The sequence below is a fragment of the Rhyacophila brunnea genome, unplaced genomic scaffold, assembly GCF_057557595.1.
Source record: "Rhyacophila brunnea isolate RB1 unplaced genomic scaffold, BYU_Rbru_1.0 scaffold_8, whole genome shotgun sequence".
Classification (NCBI taxonomy): domain Eukaryota; kingdom Metazoa; phylum Arthropoda; class Insecta; order Trichoptera; family Rhyacophilidae; genus Rhyacophila; species Rhyacophila brunnea.
The window spans coordinates 41,581,483-41,600,251 of record NW_028233350.1 but is presented as its reverse complement, the minus strand read 5'-3'; the positions used below and the strand labels follow the sequence as shown (position 1 = coordinate 41,600,251).

At 32.8% G+C, this 18,769-nt stretch overlaps 1 protein-coding gene across 1 annotated transcript; it reads left to right on the top strand.

The window, feature by feature from the left end:
• The first annotated feature begins 2,789 nt into the window (after positions 1–2,789).
• LOC147064244 (uncharacterized) lies at positions 2,790–7,366 on the top strand. The gene is made up of 4 exons (XM_085958516.1): positions 2,790–3,099; positions 3,304–3,519; positions 4,137–4,348; positions 5,743–7,366. The coding sequence occupies exons 1-4, from the start codon at positions 2,941–2,943 to the stop codon at positions 5,837–5,839; spliced, it is 684 nt and encodes a 227-aa protein (XP_085814642.1). The 5' UTR covers positions 2,790–2,940; the 3' UTR covers positions 5,840–7,366.
• The last annotated feature ends 11,403 nt before the right edge of the window (positions 7,367–18,769 follow it).

Genomic DNA, 18,769 nt, shown 5'->3' with positions numbered 1-18,769 from the left:
TAGACAAAAGTCCGATAAACGATAAATTAGGCTGTGTTCTGTTGGGTAGGTTTGTGCACCTATAAGTTAAATGCAATAATACTTTTTTTTCCATTTTCAATTAATATTTTGGAACTTCACTATTAAAAAACCCAAAATCGACGATAAAAATTCGGCGAAAAGTACGACTACACTCACCACCATGGGCTGACAGGGCTATAGCCTGGGGGCCCGGGCTTAAGAGGGCCCTGCGTGGCGGCTCGTCTAATTGTGAGATAAACACACACCAGAAATTTGTTATATTATAAAAAAAAATCACATGTGGCGCTATAGATACTACTTCATCAAAATTAACATAAAAAATATGAAGTATGATGAAAATAATATGATATACGTAACTACATGATAATAATTCACGTGTATCATTTTATATTACAATTATTTTTAGTGTTTCTAGAAAAATAAAAATGTTTATTTATCCAATATCGATGGGTCGAATGCAACTTGGCTACCACAAGAGGGGGTCGTGACCAGTGGTCTATAGTATGATAACGATCGATAATATGATATGAAGTCCGACAAATCAAGAAATCAAGGGAATTATTTAACAATATAGATAAATCCACGGAATACCATTTGGGAACACTACTGTAGAACATCACATTCCCCTTAACCCTGGTGATAGGTAAGGGGCCCCGCCAAACATTCATGATGTGGGGGCCATGCCCACCACAGTCGGTGGTGGTGTAAATTAAAAAAAAAAAAAATTTCGGTGGAATTCAGCATAAATATTGTGGCTCTTGACCAGTGGTTCTTAACCGGTGCACCGCTGGCTTGTTGCATGTGCACCGCGAAAATAATGATAAAAGCAGAAAAATCCGCGAAATAGCGAAAACCGAAAAAGTCCTTCGTGAAATTATGAAAGCCGATGAAAGATCTAATGTGATTTCGATGTTGCCGAATCGATCGCACGCGTCTAAAATCTAAAATATCATGGAGGAATTTGTATGGATGGTGCTCCGTCAATGTTAGGCTCATTTAAAGGATTTGTTACCCTCGCAAAGACAAGAAATCCTAACATTATATCTACGCACTGTTTTATTTACACAGGGAATCTATAGTTTCGAAAACATTACAGCAGTGCTAAAACCTGTACTAGATCAATATGGTAAATTTCATCTAATCCAGACCTTTAAAAACAGGCATTTTAAAAAAAAACTTTGCATTTCTATGGAAGCTAAGTACGATTGTTTGCTTTTTCACACTGAAGTGAGGTGGTTACCAGGCACGTGGCACCCAGGGGGGGGCAAAGGGCCCTGACACCCCCCAAACATGAAAGTTATCAGAATGATTTTAACCATTGAAATTGAAAGCCAATAAGCCTTTGGGCTTAGACAAATAAAAACACTGGCAAAAAAAACACAAAAATTTCGAAACACTAATGTCAGGTTTTTTTAGAAACCCAATCCCTAATGGAACTGTCAAAAAATTCTCGGTGTCCACCCGAATTCCGGAGTGTTGTAGGTCATGGCTGAGGAGGGCTGACAGGGCTCTAGCCTGGGGGCCCAGGCTGTGGGGGGCCCGGCGTGTCGGGTTGACCAGATAAACATACATAATAAATTAGCTTTAATAGTAAAAAAAGTCGCCTGCGGCGCTAATATGCTTCTTGGCCATGAACATTTTCAATTACTTATATAATTGTGCAATATATTTTTTGATTATTATGTGTCGATACTCGACAGCTCCATTATTAATGTGGATATATTGAAAATCGCCAATTCTTATGTATAAGTACCCTTAATTTGAACTAAAACACAATTTGAAAAACGTTAATGTAGTGTTTCACACTGCCTTTAATCTTAGCGGTAGGTTGGGGGCCCGCCAAGCCTAGCATGAGGGCCCGTTTCAGGATGTGGGGACCATGGTGTAGGTACACCGAGTGCAATAGACAACGAGAAATTAGACTGTTTTACATTCTCCTCCTTGGCCCCCCCCCAATATTAAATCCTGGGTGCGCCACTGGTAGATGATGTGTACCTACCTATGCCAATTTAAGAATACTTGGTGTATTTGTCTGATTAAGATAGCCGAAAATAAATAATAAAATATGTAAGTAGGTACCTTATGGATTTCCAGACAATTAAAAACTAAAAATAAAAGGGGACGGAACCAACTACATAATTATTATAATGCTTAGTGACGTCTCTGTCTGAAACACTTTAGGTTAGGTAGGAAAGTTAGTGAAACCATCATAATAATATCTATTGAATATTAAATTTAGTTATTCGTGAATAATATTGTAATAGAGTACGAGAAAAATCAAAATTAATTAATTACTAAACAGATATCTAGGTATCTAAAAAACATTATTTTTTTATAAATTTTAGTTGTACAGTGACATCTATGAATAAGTAGTAAAGTAAACTTATTATACTTTGGTTTTTCTGCTTGGTGTAAATCTTGGATAAGTAATTGCCATTTCATTATAAAATAATAATAATATTACCTATTATTATCATCAATTTGTTTGAAAATATAAGTAGTTATCGGATCGTAATGCATTTTAATGTAACGTTAAAAAGAAAAATATATCCGAGTCCGAGTCACAAAAGTAGTATAATTAATAATGATGAATTGTTTTCGTTATTCATAATAAATATGTTATAATGTACAATATCACAGATGACAATTTTATTATTAAAACAAGTATCAACGATATAAAAAAATGTTCACGTATTAAAGTTGCACAATTTTTTATTATGTATCTGCAGTGAGCAGGTCTACCAACGTTAAGACGAAAAATTAAGTGGGATGGACGTTTGGTAAATGCCAAAAGTGACAGCCTCTTGAATCCGTTGGTACTCGAGTGACGTAGAGGTTATGGTAGTATTATTTGCGATTTTCAAACCGCTCTTTACAAACATTTAACGCTTCAATTATTTACTTCGAAATCAAAACACAATGTCAGCCAACGAGATAAAACCAGTGAACGAAGACGACTTAAAGGATTTGAAAGCTCGCATGAAACTGATATCCGATGCGGACCCAGCGCAATATCACAACGATTTTTCACTTAAAAGATATTTACGCGCCTTTAAAGATGTCGACAAAGCATTTCAGGTTAGTAGATTACCTCATAATTCAATTGTTTTAAAGTATCAAGATAAATTCAACACACATAATTAGTGATACATGTCCGTCTGTCACAACATATGGTATTTTTACTTATCTATATGTACTTCTATACAAGTCAATTATAGTTGACTACTTTGTCGTAAAGTTTTAAAATCTCAGGTTAATTATACTTTTTTTTTAATCTTTTAGGCTGTTTTAAAAACAAACAAATGGAGACAGGAATACGGTGTTGCAAACCTGACAGAAGAATCGGAAGAAGTAAAAAAGCATATGCTAGGGAATAAGGGGAGAGTGCTCCGGCATAGAGACATGAACGGAAGACCTGTTATTTACATTCCTGCTAGAAATCACAATGTCAACGACAGAAATATAGATGAACTCACCAAGTTCATCGTTTATTGTCTGGTTTGTATTTCTCTACATTCAAAATATTAATTATTTACAGTTGAAATAGAGTTTAATATAGTTCCACCACTGGTTGTATCTTTCGAACCCACGGTGCCCTAGTTGTTAGAGCAGATGTCTAAGAAGCTGTGGGACAGGACCCACAAAGTAAAAAAGGTAAGGCATAATAATATAATATATAAAGACGTGTATGAATGCCATGTTTGTTTCGGGGATTTTTATGATGGTTTTCAGATTTTTTATGTTCTATGCTTAAATAGAATGTGCCGCGAAAAATGTTATATTACGATATAACGAGTAATGCTTATAACAATCAAATTCAGTCGGTTCCATCTTCCCCCAGAACCAAGTTTCGAACTTACAATCTTAAAATCAAGTTGATTTTTTATGTTCTTTTTGCGTTAAAATTGACTTATAGTATGTTACCACATCCTTAACTTTCCTCTTGACCTTTGCAGAACGATCACATGTGATCAAGACAAGAAAGAAGATCTTTGTGATGTCATCTATGGATTACTCCTTACTACTAAGCCAAACAGTGAATCCCTTGAAAAATACAATTTATTAATTTAACTCTAGTTGAAACAATTGGGTGTTCATTTGAATGTCGTTTTTAGGAGGAGGCTTGCAAGAAATGTTTCGAAGAAGTGGTGGACAATCTGTGCATCGTGTTTGACCTGGCCAACTTTAGTATGGGCTGCATGGACTATCAAGTAATAAAGAACCTCATCTGGTTACTCAGTCGTCACTACCCCGAGAGGCTGGGCATTTGCTTAATCATTAATTCACCTGCCTTATTCTCGGGGTGCTGGACAGTTATCAAAACATGGTAAGAACTCATCTGCTATCCATCAATATTTTATATTTTCTTTAACATTCGTTTTTGAAGGATTACGATTAATTTATTAATCTGTACACTTCGTTCAGGATGTCACTTATTGTTTTAACAGGGTTGATTGGTTATTATTAATTATGCATCACTTATTAAGCAGGATTATCAGAAACTTTATAACATATAGACTCGGGTTGATTATTTTGTTGGAACTGCCTCTCGGGTGAAAACTGCATCCCTTGCTTTGGGGTGCGTTTACAATTGCCATTCGTTTTTAAAAATAATATTGTATTGCATCGATGATGCGTCTTATTGGGACCGCGAGGTAGATTTCTGAATTTTCTCAAACGGCTTCGGCAGAGATCACTGTGTTAGGATTTTTGTAATTTCACTCGTTGCATCCCAAGGTCAAGCCTAAATTTAAGGAATGTGAAACTTAGTTATTCGCCATATTAAATTACTGTTTTATTTTCGATTAGGTTATAATGTTTTAAGTTTCCGATGGGGAATTTGGTCATTAATTATAGGGTATTTGTACAGGGTAAGGTGATTTGGTATTAGTATTTATCGATGGTACAACAGCCCTTCAGTTATAATAATTTCCAGTACACTTACCCTGTCCCTCGTTATTCCGATATATTATGTCCCAATGAGCCTATATAGGCCAGAGAACTACTCGCTTTTTTCCAAAAACAGCTGTCTCATTTTAAATAAGGAATGAATAATATCCTACTTCAACTGATGAAGAACGCAGTTCTGATTTATGAAGAATCTAATTTAAATAATAATGGTGATTTGATTCTGCGTACCCGCAGCTGTTACAGGATGCAAGACGTGGTGAAAATCAAACAATTTGAATCAAATTTTGATTTTTTAAAAAGTTGAAATTACTTTATAATAGATTTAGCTATCATTTTATGATAAAGTCTGATATATATATTTTCAAGAATTTATTATTTGACTTATAAAATCTACTTTTATTTAAATTTGTCAAAATAATGATCAGTTTGGTAGGCATGAGGTGTTCGAGACAGTAAAAAACATATAATGGCCCTCCATCTTCTAAGTATCTTGGAAGAGTATTATATTTAGCTCCAGTTTTATCTTTCTTTTATCATTCACTTCTATCTACATATTTCATTTTGTATAAAAAAAGGCAAAAAAAAACCCATAAAACTATATTTGACATGTTTTTTTTTGATTCCTGTGATACACAAAGTTAACTTAAAATATAAATAAATCTCTATCTATAAATATTTAAAAGATTTATTTGAATTAAATGAATAATAAATGAGTTAAATCAATTTTAGTAATCATTGTGCCTTTTTAAGTGATCCTGAAAAATTGAATGTACAGAATAAACACTCAATTAATATCAAATCTTATTTCAGGTTAGACGAAAACACTTCAAGTAAGGTCCTCTTCGTACCCTCGGAGATGGATTTGTGTGCACACCTGATACCTGATATACTGCCTTCTGATATGTAGGCGTACATTTTATTTTAACCTGTACAAAAATATTTTATTGTAAGTGAAATTTATTGCTGAATTTAGACCATTTTTCGGCATTCTGCCTCATGATACTTAGGTAATGTGAGTCATATTTAACATTTTGCAGTTACTTATATCATATTACATACAAGATTATTATGAGAACCATTATCAAACTGAAATATCTGCATGACTAATGTTTTATTATCAAAGGAATGTTACTTATAGTTTACAAAAAGCTTTATTTTGTTTATATGTAGTATCTACTTTCATGCTTTATTACTGATAAACATTTCATTTATTTTTACATTAGTTTAATAAGTAGCGTATTTATATAGTGGAAAGAATGCTTAGTTAAGTTTATTAGTATTGATAAAAAAAATCTGTAATCTAATCAATATGAAGTCAATAGCTGCTTACTAACTGAGCGAGCAGCCTCGCCATAGATAATATACGTATTGCCTCGCAAGGCAAATGTTCGGTCAGGCAGTACGCGACTCGCCTGAGGCAAACAAACGCGCCGCATCGCCCCGAGCATTGCCGCGGCCAATCCTAGCATTGTCGGTTTGTCGATGCTCAAAGGTGCTGCGCGCGGTAGCCTTGCGTAACATTAATATTTTGCTGTAAGCTTGCTCGCTCAGTCAGTACGCGGCTAATGATAAATTATCCACCTCTTGCAAAAAGTCGCTAACTAACAAAAAACTTCATATATATATAATTAATATACTTACCCATCACAAACTTAATACTACAAGGTTTTAAGTGTTTATTTTTGACAAAACAAAGAAATAGTATATTCTAAGCTGCCTCATTTTTATTTTTGTTTCTCCAAAAATAAACACTTAGAACCTTTTAGTTTTCCACTTGTACCATGTTCATGTTTTTATAACATTCTTTTTATGCGGTAGATGCGTTTCTAATTTTCCAAAACCGCATTTTAATCTTACGATAATGAAAAGACAAACATTTAAAAATAAACTTTATGGACAAGTTATTAAAAAAGCTAGAAGGTACTGTTCCCATAAGTCCAGCATGTCCCGATTCCAATGCTGACTGTTCTGTAAACAATATGTGTTGATCATTGAACTTTGGAAAGGAGTATGACGGTATCGCTCAGAGACGCCCAATCTCGCATGGTTTTAGCCGCGGCTCACGTTTGCATAAAACACTGCCGATTGGGCTTGCTTACTTCAACACCGAAGTATGTGGCAACATCGCTCCATGACAAAATGGGGAACTAATGCTAGTTTATTGTGAATGAGAGATTTTGTTTTTTTTTTACTACAATGTCCTAATACAGTGGTCGGCAAACTCATTAGTCAAAAGAGCCAAATATCAACAAAATAGCAATTGAGATTTCTTTGGAGAGCCAAATTTTTAAAACTTAAAATGCCGCCCCTGGGGGCGGATAAATGTCAGCCCATTTTTTTATACAGTATTTTGTATCATCCGTGCACGATGTCGTTTCTCGTCACCATGGATGTCGAAAGCCAACGGAAATAAACTAGGCATCGCGAACTCGACAAAAAAATTACAATCCAGTTAAATCTTTTATGTAAATTAATACATTTTGTTTCCAACCAATGACCTGTATTTTTTAATAGAAAGATATCTTCGTTATTACTAAGTTTAGGTAGCTATTTCTATATTTACCAAATGATTCTTCTCGATTTGCCGCCCTTCGAATAACTGCCACTCCCAAGTGACGCTCAATCTGCCTACCCCCACAGGACGTCACTGGGTACACGGTACATGGTACACTGTTTTTTAACTTTATAAATTTTAATTAAAGTTTAAAGTCTTAATTAAACTATAGGTAGGTACACTGAATAAAACTTGATATCAGACTTAATAATGATCTTATTTGTTGTTAAAGATTAAATTGTTAGTAAGATATCCATAAAAATAAATTATGACAATAACTGACAAACACTCAATGTGAACATTCGCCTTGCATCTCCTTGGAAAGTTTTAGTAAGTCAGGATTGTAGGTTGTAGTTATTAATTTTAGGCACGATTCCAGGTTCTCATCAATAAGACGACTTCTCAATTTACTCTTGATAAGGTTCATGCTTGAAAAAGATTGTTCGCATGAATATGTAGAACCGAAAATGGAAAGAACAGCAAATGCTAGTTTTTTCAACTGATCATATGAGTCAGGTATACTATTCCAGGTGTTAAAAATCATCATATCTTCCTTCTCCAGGTCTTTCAAAGCAGACCACTTGTGCTGTGAACTAAGTTCAGATTTGTTTTTCTCCAATATTTCCATATCCGCATAAATACGTTCAAATTTAGAGCTCCATAAATCTTTGTTTTTTAAATCCAGCAATTGCATTTAAAAGTTGCCAATGTCAACATTAAAGGGAAATGAAATTAATTCTGTTACAGTAGCATTAAGAGGTTTTTTAACAAAGGCTAATGTCGCTTTGCTGATTCTGAATTCCTGAAATCTGTTGAGAAAAGCTTTCCTCATATTTAAAATTGTTGTTTTGAAATAGCAAATGTCAATATCAGAATTACTTTCTTGGCGATGTTTTAGCAGGCTTGAAAAGTGAATCAAAGTTTCTTTTTCAAAATCTTGAGCAAAAAGGGATAATTTGTTTTCAAATGAAATAACTTCTTCTAACATCGAAAAAAATGTGTTTACTTTCCCCTGTAGTTTACGATTAAGCTGATTTAGATGAGACGTCAAGTCTACCATGAAATAAAATTTTTGAATCCACTGATCGTCCGTTAGTTCTGGATAGTGAATACCCTTTTCAAAGAGAAATGCTTTAATTTCTGTTAATAAGGAAGCGAAACGTTTCAAAACGTTTCCTCTTGACAACCAACGTACCTTATTATGCAACAGAAGTCTGCGTACTCACTCTCCATTTCAACTAAAAATTCTTTAAACTGCCGATGATAAAGAGCTTTGGCTATAATGGAGTTGATAATCTTAATCACCAATTCCACAACTTTGCAAATTTCTTCTGGAAATGTCTGCGCACAAAGCACTTCTTGATGAACGATGCAATGGTAAGCAAGTATCTCGTGATTAATTTTTTCTTTCATAATAGCAACAAACCCTTTTTTATGCCGGTCATACTTTTCGCCCCGTCTGTTGAAATTGACACAATCTTATCGAGTGGAATATGATGTTTTTCCATGCACTCAATTACAGCCTTTGCAATATCCTCTCCACGTGTTTGACCTTTGAGTGGCAATAATCCTAAAAGCTCTTCTTTAGGACCTGTAGATGAAATAAATCGTACAAAAAGTGAAACTTGCGCTGTATCATTTATGTCACAAGACTTGTCAACTGCTATTGATAAAGTTGAAACCAATTTAAAATCTTCGACTTGCTGGTTGGTTATATCTGAAGACATTTTGGCTATTCTATCTTTGACTGTTTTAGCAGACAATGGTAACGCTTTGTTATTAAGATCCCGAAATTACTCTTTGGATGCATGTATAAAACAGCTTTTTAAGTATTCTCCGTCTGTGTATGGTCTTCCTCTCTTAGCAATCTCTTGACTAACCACAAAACTTGCAATATTAACATTGTTGGGCGATTGTATCCAGTAATTAAATACAGAACTTAATTTTTCTTGACTCTTCTGAAATTCCGCGAATGCTTTCTTTCTTGCATCACCGACAGGATATTTAGTGCTAAATAACACGTGTTTAGTTGTAAAGTGTCTCTCCAAATTTGACTTCTTGTTATGCGCCAATTTTTCCTGACAAATAAGACAGGTCGGAAGTCCATTTATGTTTTGAATAAATGCAAAAGTCTCGATCCATTCAACTTTAAATTCACGGCTTTCGTCATCCGTTTTTCTTTGCTTCTTCTTTGTAGCCATGTCAAATAGAGCAAAAGTCACCAACAAAAAACAATTATAATTTTTAAATTGATTACAAAAATACCTGTAGGATTTGAAGTTTGTTGGAAAAAAAAGGTAACTTAATGCTTCGAGTAGGAATTTTTGTCACCCGTGCGCGGTTTTCGGACGCGCTGACCACTGTACATAATGAGACTACTGACTGACACGTGCATGAGGATGTATAGCAGCGTTTCTTAACATATGGGTCGTGACCTTGTACAGTCGTACAGTCGAAGCGTGCATGAGTCGCGCGTGTTTTCCCCGCGCCGCGTACCCCGCGGCCCGTCTGTGCCACGTACCCGTCACCCGACCGATCGACACCCCGTGCCCGCACGTGGTCATTTGTCTCGAGAGCCACACTCAAGGGGCCAAAGAGCCACATGTGGCTCGCGAGCCGCGGTTTGCCGACCACTGTCCTAATAAATCAGAATGAGACAAAATGTAATCAACGTAAAGATTTTAAGTGATCTACAATGATCTACAATCGATTATAAGACTTGTTTTTTCCTATTTCGGTGTCTCTGAATTAAACTTCGATACATTATCTCTTGAGAATGGCGTCTGAAATGTCAAGGAAAGAAGGAGGAAGAACACATGGTGACAACCTAAAAATCTAATACGTTATTATGTCATTTCGCTTGATATTTTTAAGTTAGTGACTTTTTGCAGTAAGCTGACAAAACGCTACAAAATATATTGGCTGATACAATTTTTAATTTTAAGCGCAAAGCCAACTGGAATCACTACCCATAACACGCACGTCGCTTCCAGTAGGCTTTCCACTTTACAGTTTTGCCATAGTGTTATTACTTATACAGTCAAACGGTTTTCTTGCTCGCTGTATTTAAGAAAAATGACAACATGACTTTATTGAATGTTCAATTACCTGTATGAAAACGAATTCTATGTAGGTATTTGTTCTTATTAATAGCGTAATCTTGTAATGTTAGTTACGGAAATAACTTGTGAGATAAAATTGCCTTTTAAAAGTATTATGTTTCAAGCAGTGAAAAAAAATGTGTTCATGTTACAGACATAATATGACTCTCAATGAAACTAAACACATTCCCAATACAATTAGATGGATTGTCACAAACAATCTTCAATATTAAACTTATGTACTCTAGCCATTAAGATCATTCTATGTATACAGTTTGTAGTGTATTTTAATTTGGCATGATTTTATTGGTGATGTATTTTATTGGTGAACAAAAAAAATACCAAACCATGATAGAATCAATTTGATTCGTTTATATCTATTTAGAATAAATTATAACAAGACATATTTAGGGTATTGTTTAGTTTTATTATTATTATGTATTTTTCTCGTTTTATTTTAATAGTAATAGGTTAGTTCTGTCATGTAGATCTCAAATTGGTTTGCATGTCTTAAGCTAAAACAGTTTCCGCGCAAGAACAAACTGTGTAAAGTTCTGTACAAAAAGTATCTGACCTTTAGCCGGGAAATCTACAATTACTTATATTGAGGTCTGAAACCCTTATCTCTTTGGCATTACACACACTTCTCCCGGCGGTCCCGCCATTGTTGGATGTTTTTCTGAAACACCTCTTTGGGAATGGAGTAAAGCTGCGCCATCGCATATCACATAATGTCATCTCATAACTTAAAATCGCGTATCTTTTAGCTTGAAAAATTAGGAGGAGCCGTATCGAACTTGCAGATTGAGTTATTTCTGTTGCATTGTTAGCAGCTTTGACATGAGTTTCACGGACACTCAGCACGGTTAAATCCTCGCTCAAAATTATCCAAACCAGTGCATATCCCCACATCGTCAATGGACATGGTCAATGATTGAAGGCTTTGTTAAGCCCTCTGTAAGTCGTTCTCCACTGACGTATGGCTATCTTTTAATGGGTTGTACCATTTCTAATTTTGTCTGATGCCTGTCACCGAAATTCTGCTGAATCATCCAAATGGTTTCTGCTTAGGTATAAAATTTGATCCAATAACTCATTTTGCCTAAAATTAAAACCTCACACTATGAGCAAACAAAGTTCAATTTCGTTTTACCTGATATTTAAATATGTATTAGAACCATACTGAAGATACGTTACATGATAGAATGGTTTTTTATTTTATGCAAACATACACATTTCCAAGTTACATGATTTCAGGTACATATCTTTGTTTTTATTGGTATGAAAGAGAGTTAAAAATGACAGGCAATTGACACAGTGTAGTTTTGTAGGCAACTGACGCTCTCTGAAGTGGGAAAAAATTCACAAATACACACAAAGAGGAGACCTCGTGTTTTATTTGTTTCCACAAGAAAAACAAAGGCCAGATACTTCTTGAACAGCCCAATAACAGATTATAGTTACCAACATATAAAATCAGTTACCTATATTATTATATAATACATGTTACAATAAATTTTATTTATTATTATTGCAAAACCTATTACAAATATTAAAACAGAAATGATGTATAATAACTTCTCGAGAAAAAAATGGTTCATTGATTTCGATTTATTTTATATAATAATATAATATCTTTAAATTTTATTGGTTAAAGGTACGGAGATAATCTTGAGGGTTTCATTGTAAATGATTAATGCCTCGATTAATTTTTATTCAAACTATCAGGGTCTGTTGTTTGCTCTTTAGTTTTATTTAAATTTTATTTCTTTTAAAGTTTTTTTCCTTAATAGTTAATAGGTTTAAGCGATTAAATTAATAGTTCTAAATGAATTTGGAGACAGATTACTTAACACAACAAATAGCAATTTAATTTGCTCTCATTAAGCGATGTTGATATGTGTGTCGAACAATCTAACTTTTAAGATTATCTAAAAATTATTTTTTGTTTTTGTTATCTTGTTTGGTGCACGTGTAAACGTGGCTTTAGGTTAGTATGTAGGTTATTAAGTATTATATTTTTATTGTTTGTAAACATTCCGAAATTGTTTTATCTAATAACAACTAACAACTTAACTGATAACCTCAATAAAATATGAATCGCAATCCTTGAAAACTACATACATAATATATTATTATTTATGATTTAAATGTCATCCAAAATATTTATTTATCTAATTTGAAACATAATATAGATCATCTGTTGTCCCACTTTCTTTAAAATTGTTTTTGTTTAGATCTCTTTTTTAGATGTTAATTATAACATTTTAATATTAATTAGTGGTTAGTAACTGAATTTACGAATTTACTATACAAATTATTATTAAACTTTTAATTGATAATAATCCTAACCAGTCAGTATATTGTGTTTACATTTTGAATCATTCTTAACTTGAGGTGGAATCCCACGACTGGTGTATTTGAGAAACACTCCTGCGCATCTATTCTATATTCAAGACTGCTATTGACAGCTGTCAAGGGTAGTTTATCATATTTTTGTATTGAGGTATTGTAATTGTTACAATAAGTTAGCCGCCTAAACAGTCTATCTTGCTTTAAAAGTTTGCACAGCCAAGAGAGGTATTGTAACAATTACAACTAACAAATTGTAAAATTATAACCCTCAATAAAAAAATATGATAAACTACCCTCAATAGCCGTCTTGTATATAGAATAGATGCGCAGGTCAAGTCATTAAATTATTTACTGTTCTTTACATTGTGTCAATGTTAAACCCATAAGCAGCCAGAAAAGAAAAGTCACAGCAATATATTTTAAATAATAAGAATTTGACATAACTATTCGGTATCGAATAGGTATAATGACATCATAATTAAATTTGACTGACGTCTGATGCCATCTATAAATCTTGTTCATTTCTTCTTATTTAATCATAAAGCTAGCCAAGTTTGAAACAGCTCCAATGACACCAGTGCCGAAGGTTGGACGTAGGATGTTAAGATCCGACATAAATATTGCACAATAAACTTTGTAAGTCAAACATATTTATTTTCATTGATCGAAGACTACTATGAGTAGATAGTGTTTGTTAGTCTTTAAAATTCAATTGAACCCTACTAAATCCAAACCATGATAGATAATGGTAAAAATAATTCGTTTATAAAATATCTAACATTATTCGATTAAATTATGCATAATTTTAGATATTTTATCGATTATGGCATAGTTAGGCAGGGCTTAAAGAATTTAAAAAAACTAACTAACACCATCTATAATATTATTATGTATTCTTAATTCGACGAAAACAATTAAGTATGACTGATAAAGTGTGCATTATTTTTGCCAGATTACCCATAGCATACAACATAAACTAGTATGGTTTGTTTTAGGCAAGGTTTAATTGAATTTCAAAAACTAACCAGCACCATCTACAACTTGTATTGTTTGCACTATTTATGTCAAATCTTGTTACTGCCACTGAATGACACAAATATTAGAATTAATTTGCATGAGTCATAGGCAGACCGGATAGCTCAAAGGGTAAGAGTACTCATCCGGACAGTGAACGATGTAAAGTTTGAGTCCCACTTTGTCTACTTTTTTTCTAATGGATGTGTTTTCGGTATTGAATAAATAAATAATAATTTTAATAAAAGACAAATGACCTACGTCTAAGTATGTACAGCGGTTCCTATGAATTTGTTGACTATGCCAGTCGTGCGATTCCGCCTTTATATTAAAACGTAAAAATGACTACTACTAAAAGTAAACTTATATTTCTGTAGTAAAATGGTATGTTTGATGTCTGTTTTTTAGGCAAATTGAGTTATGTATACTGACTCGTCTCACTGAGATCTACAAGACAGCGGAATATGGCATGTCTAGGTCTTATAAATTGGGAGAATTAAGTTGTGTCAATATGTCCATTGTTTGAATTTCTTTCGAAGTTTAAAATTGCTTCTAAACAATTTAGAAAAACTGACATTTATCATCTTTTGCCATCTTACTACAGATTTTAGATATAGATAACTTTAACTTTTTGTTATTAATTAACCACAAATCAGATAGTGCCATATAGAGAATTGTTAACTTAATTTTCAAAACTGATACAAGCTAATTGATCTGTTTTTGTCTTCATTGACTGAGTTTTCAGAATCCATTAGATTTGAATTCTGTTTCATATAAAACATTTTATAATATTCTCATTAGAGGTCGTCCATAAATGAAATCACAATTTTCAGTATGTTTTCAACCTCTCCCCCATCGTCACACTTTGCCACATTTTTTTAACACCTCCTGTCGAAATTATCTTACATTTTTGAACTCCTGTGAAGTAACAAAGGAAAAAGAATCCCCTTCATCATATTCTATCAGACTCCCTCCTCCCCTTTGGCTGTGATGTCATATATGGACTATTAACAATACTAACTAAAATCATCTATTTTTTCTGCACATTTATGAAAATTAAGTTGACAATATGCAGCTACTTAATTAAGTTGATCGAATTTTTACCTAACCTTGTACCTTTTTTATGTACTTATTATGTTATTTAATTTGTTTTACATCCAAAATGAAAAACAATAGAATCTAACTAATCCAGCACTATCAGAGCTAGGATAAGGCGGGTGATTGTGTTTCGTGACTCACGCTAATATTTTTAGCGACATTCAAACCTGTCGTAAGCACATGGGCGTTGTTTCGCCCTCACTTTCATTTCTTGCGAGTAGTCTGTAAAGTTGCTTGCTTAAATGGAGCACAAATATATACAGTATAATCTCGATTCTACGTTTTTGAATAAATTGACAAAAAGCCGGAATATGTTAATGTTAAAACTATTAAAATTGAAAAGATCCATATTTTTGGCTTGCTTATATAAGACTCTTTCAATATTTGAAATTGATTCTAAGGTTTCGTCTTGTATGCCATCATTGCTAATGAAATAGCTTTTTAGGCCCTCAATGTACCCCATGGCATTTTCTTATATGGTTGACTGCATTGTTATTGTTTTGGGCAAGATCAACGCAAGGCGCAATGAACAAGTGCGCTAATATTGAAGCAAAATGGAAAATAACAAAAAGATGTGCCTACCAACTGCGTTATAAACTTGGCCTTGTACAATGCAGCTGTGTCTACAAAAAAATGCGCATAATATGCGTCAGCACTTGCAAAGCGTGAATATTTATAAAAAGAAATGTGGTTAATTACATAATGTACTAAAATAAAACGGGTCTTCCTGTTACGTAGAATCGAGGTTCCACTGTTACTTCTTACATATATTTTTTATTTTCCAGTAATCTGGCACCATCAGGTTTTATATGGTGCCGGATTAGTGAGATTCTACTGTACTTACATATTATATGAAATCAATTGTAGAACTTGCTGTCATTTATTGACGACTCCTAATCAATTTACTCTCAGTTCCAATATAAATCGATTTTGGAAAGGAAAAAGGGAGTAACCCTCAGTAATAGATTTTAATTAATATTAATATTGTACATGACTAAATACATGTTGTGTCCAAAGGATGTAAAGCTGCAAATGCCTATTTATTATCTAAATTTAGCTAGCAATTTGAAAAGAAGGAAGTGACATGGGAAAAATGACAACCATAATTTTTGTTGTTTTTTTTTAATTAACTCGGTAATCAATATCAGATTAGGAATATAAAAACAAAATTATTAATTATCATGCACTTCAACGTTAAGTATATTTTGTATTTTAACTTTGATCGAAAACCATAACCAAAATGTGCTTCCTGTAAAATAAAATTTTTGTGGATTACGCACTTTTTCCTTTCCATAGTCGAAATTACAGAAAAAAGTTTTATGCTAAAAATACATATATATCAATACATACCTATTACTGGTACGAATCCTTCTGAAATCCTTGTAGATTATAAAATATATTTAGGTGGCAATATGAAGTAAGAATGATTAAATTTCTTCTATTGTAATTTATTTGGTCTCAGGTTATGTACCATAATTTAATTCAAACTTGCGATGATAGTTGAATGAAACAAAATTAATTTTTCACTATTATTATTTATTCGTCATTTTCAAAGCACACAATGAATGATAGGATAATAAAATATTTACTTAAAAACGATTAACAAACGTCTTATACAATTTGCTTGCCATCAAATTCTTGCTAATAACGAATACAATTTTTAAAGTAATATTATTTATTTTTTTGAGAGCCGTCGTAAGAATAGGTGCACAGCATGTCTGGCCGGAGAAATATAATATACTAAAGGTCAATTAGAGTAATTTTCACATTTTTTGGAAATATTTAGCTGATATTTAATTAAAAAATAATGATGTTAGTTTTTAAACGCAACCCCTAAAGTGATTTATTTAGACTTAGCTCACAACAATGGCCACTATACCTCTCACTGTGAAAAATCACTTTTATAATCCAAAGTTTTTTATGTTCACTGCACAACTATACTGACAACTATAATAATTTGAGGCGCGGCGCTAGTATCATGTTGTAAATATTGCCTGTGCATTGCAAGCTTTTAATTCGCCAAACGGTTGCAATTTGAGTTATAGTTGTCAGTATCGTGTTGTGTGGTTTAATTAAAAAAATTTCACACTTCCCATCAAATTATCTTCATGATATACCCGTAAGAAGTTAAAAATTATATTTCTTGTATTATTATGAAAAGGTGATTTTTCACAGTAATAATGTATGTAATTTTGTAAAATTTTCATGTACCTACGTTTACCTCGAATCTTCATGTGGTTTTTTCATCGAGTTCCTAAATCCAACTGTCCAACAAAGAATATATATGTATTTCATCTGTAATTCAGCCGAAGATAATAAAAAAATATAACATGAAATATATATATGAGAGCATATTTTATTTCAATATAAGGTAATAATATACAAAAAAAACTTGGCCTCACTTGAAGGAATCAATAAACTAAATCACAATAATTATGCATATTATTTTTACTACCTACCATACCTTATACCAGTGGCGAAGGGTGGAGGTAGGCTGTTAAGATCTGCCATAAACAGTGCAAATTAAACTTTTTTAGATATACATATTTGTTTTCATTGAAATAAGACTACAATTTATAGATAGTGTTGGTTAGTTGTTAAAATTCAATTAAACCTTGAGAAACCACGCCATAATAGATAAAAGTCCAAAAATACATGTCTATCTATAAAATATCTAAAATTATGCAATTAAATCATACATAACTTTGAATATTTTATAAATAGAATAATATTTTTTATTTATTATAGTTTGGTTAAGTCAGGGCTTAATGCATTAAAAAAAATAACCAACAGAATGTGTAATATGTATTTTTAATCCAACGAAAACAAATAACTATGAATGAAAAAGTGTGCACAATTTTGTCGTATTGCCCAAATTAGACCAAAACTATTTATGGTTTCGTTTAGGCATGGTTTAATTGATTTTTAAAAACTAACTAACACCATCTGTAAATTGTAGTCTTAGTTCAATAAAAACAAATACATATGACTAAAAAAGTTTAGTGTGCACTATTTAAAGCGAATCTTGACAGCCTACCTCCACCCTTCGCCACTGCCTTATACGGATTTCTATTGGATTAATTCAGCCCAATTCCTCAGTTTCATATTATTATAAATCAAATCCCTTTCGAAGATCAATAATTGATATTAATTAAGTCTGCATTTAAAAATTTACCTAATGGAATTATTTATTCGTCATAGCAAATAATAATAAATTTCAATATACATTGATATACTTCCAGACTCGTTTAGTATTACAAAAAACACAGTAAATATACAATAATATAAATATCACACATATTACATTTTACAAAATTTCACATGTCAATTTTTTTTTTTTTTAGCTACCCATGCACTGACAAAGCCACTGATCGAAAGTTCTTATGTAAAAACATCAAAACATATTACTTACAGCCTGAAATAATCCATATTAATTATCATTGTTTCCATTTTAAACCGGAGCACATGGGGTTATCTTAAGTAGTTGGCAGCAATTAGCTTAACATTAAACCATTCATACTTGTATCCAAATGCATATTTAATTGCTCCCAACTGTGAGAATCAAAGTTTTTTTTTGCGCCACTGTCCAATACACTGCAAATGTTGCTCTTATTGCAATGCAAATAAATACAATTAACATGTATCACATTGAAAATTGTTACTACAAATATTTTGAAAGCATTGGGCGGGCGCGCATAATTAAAAGATATATGTA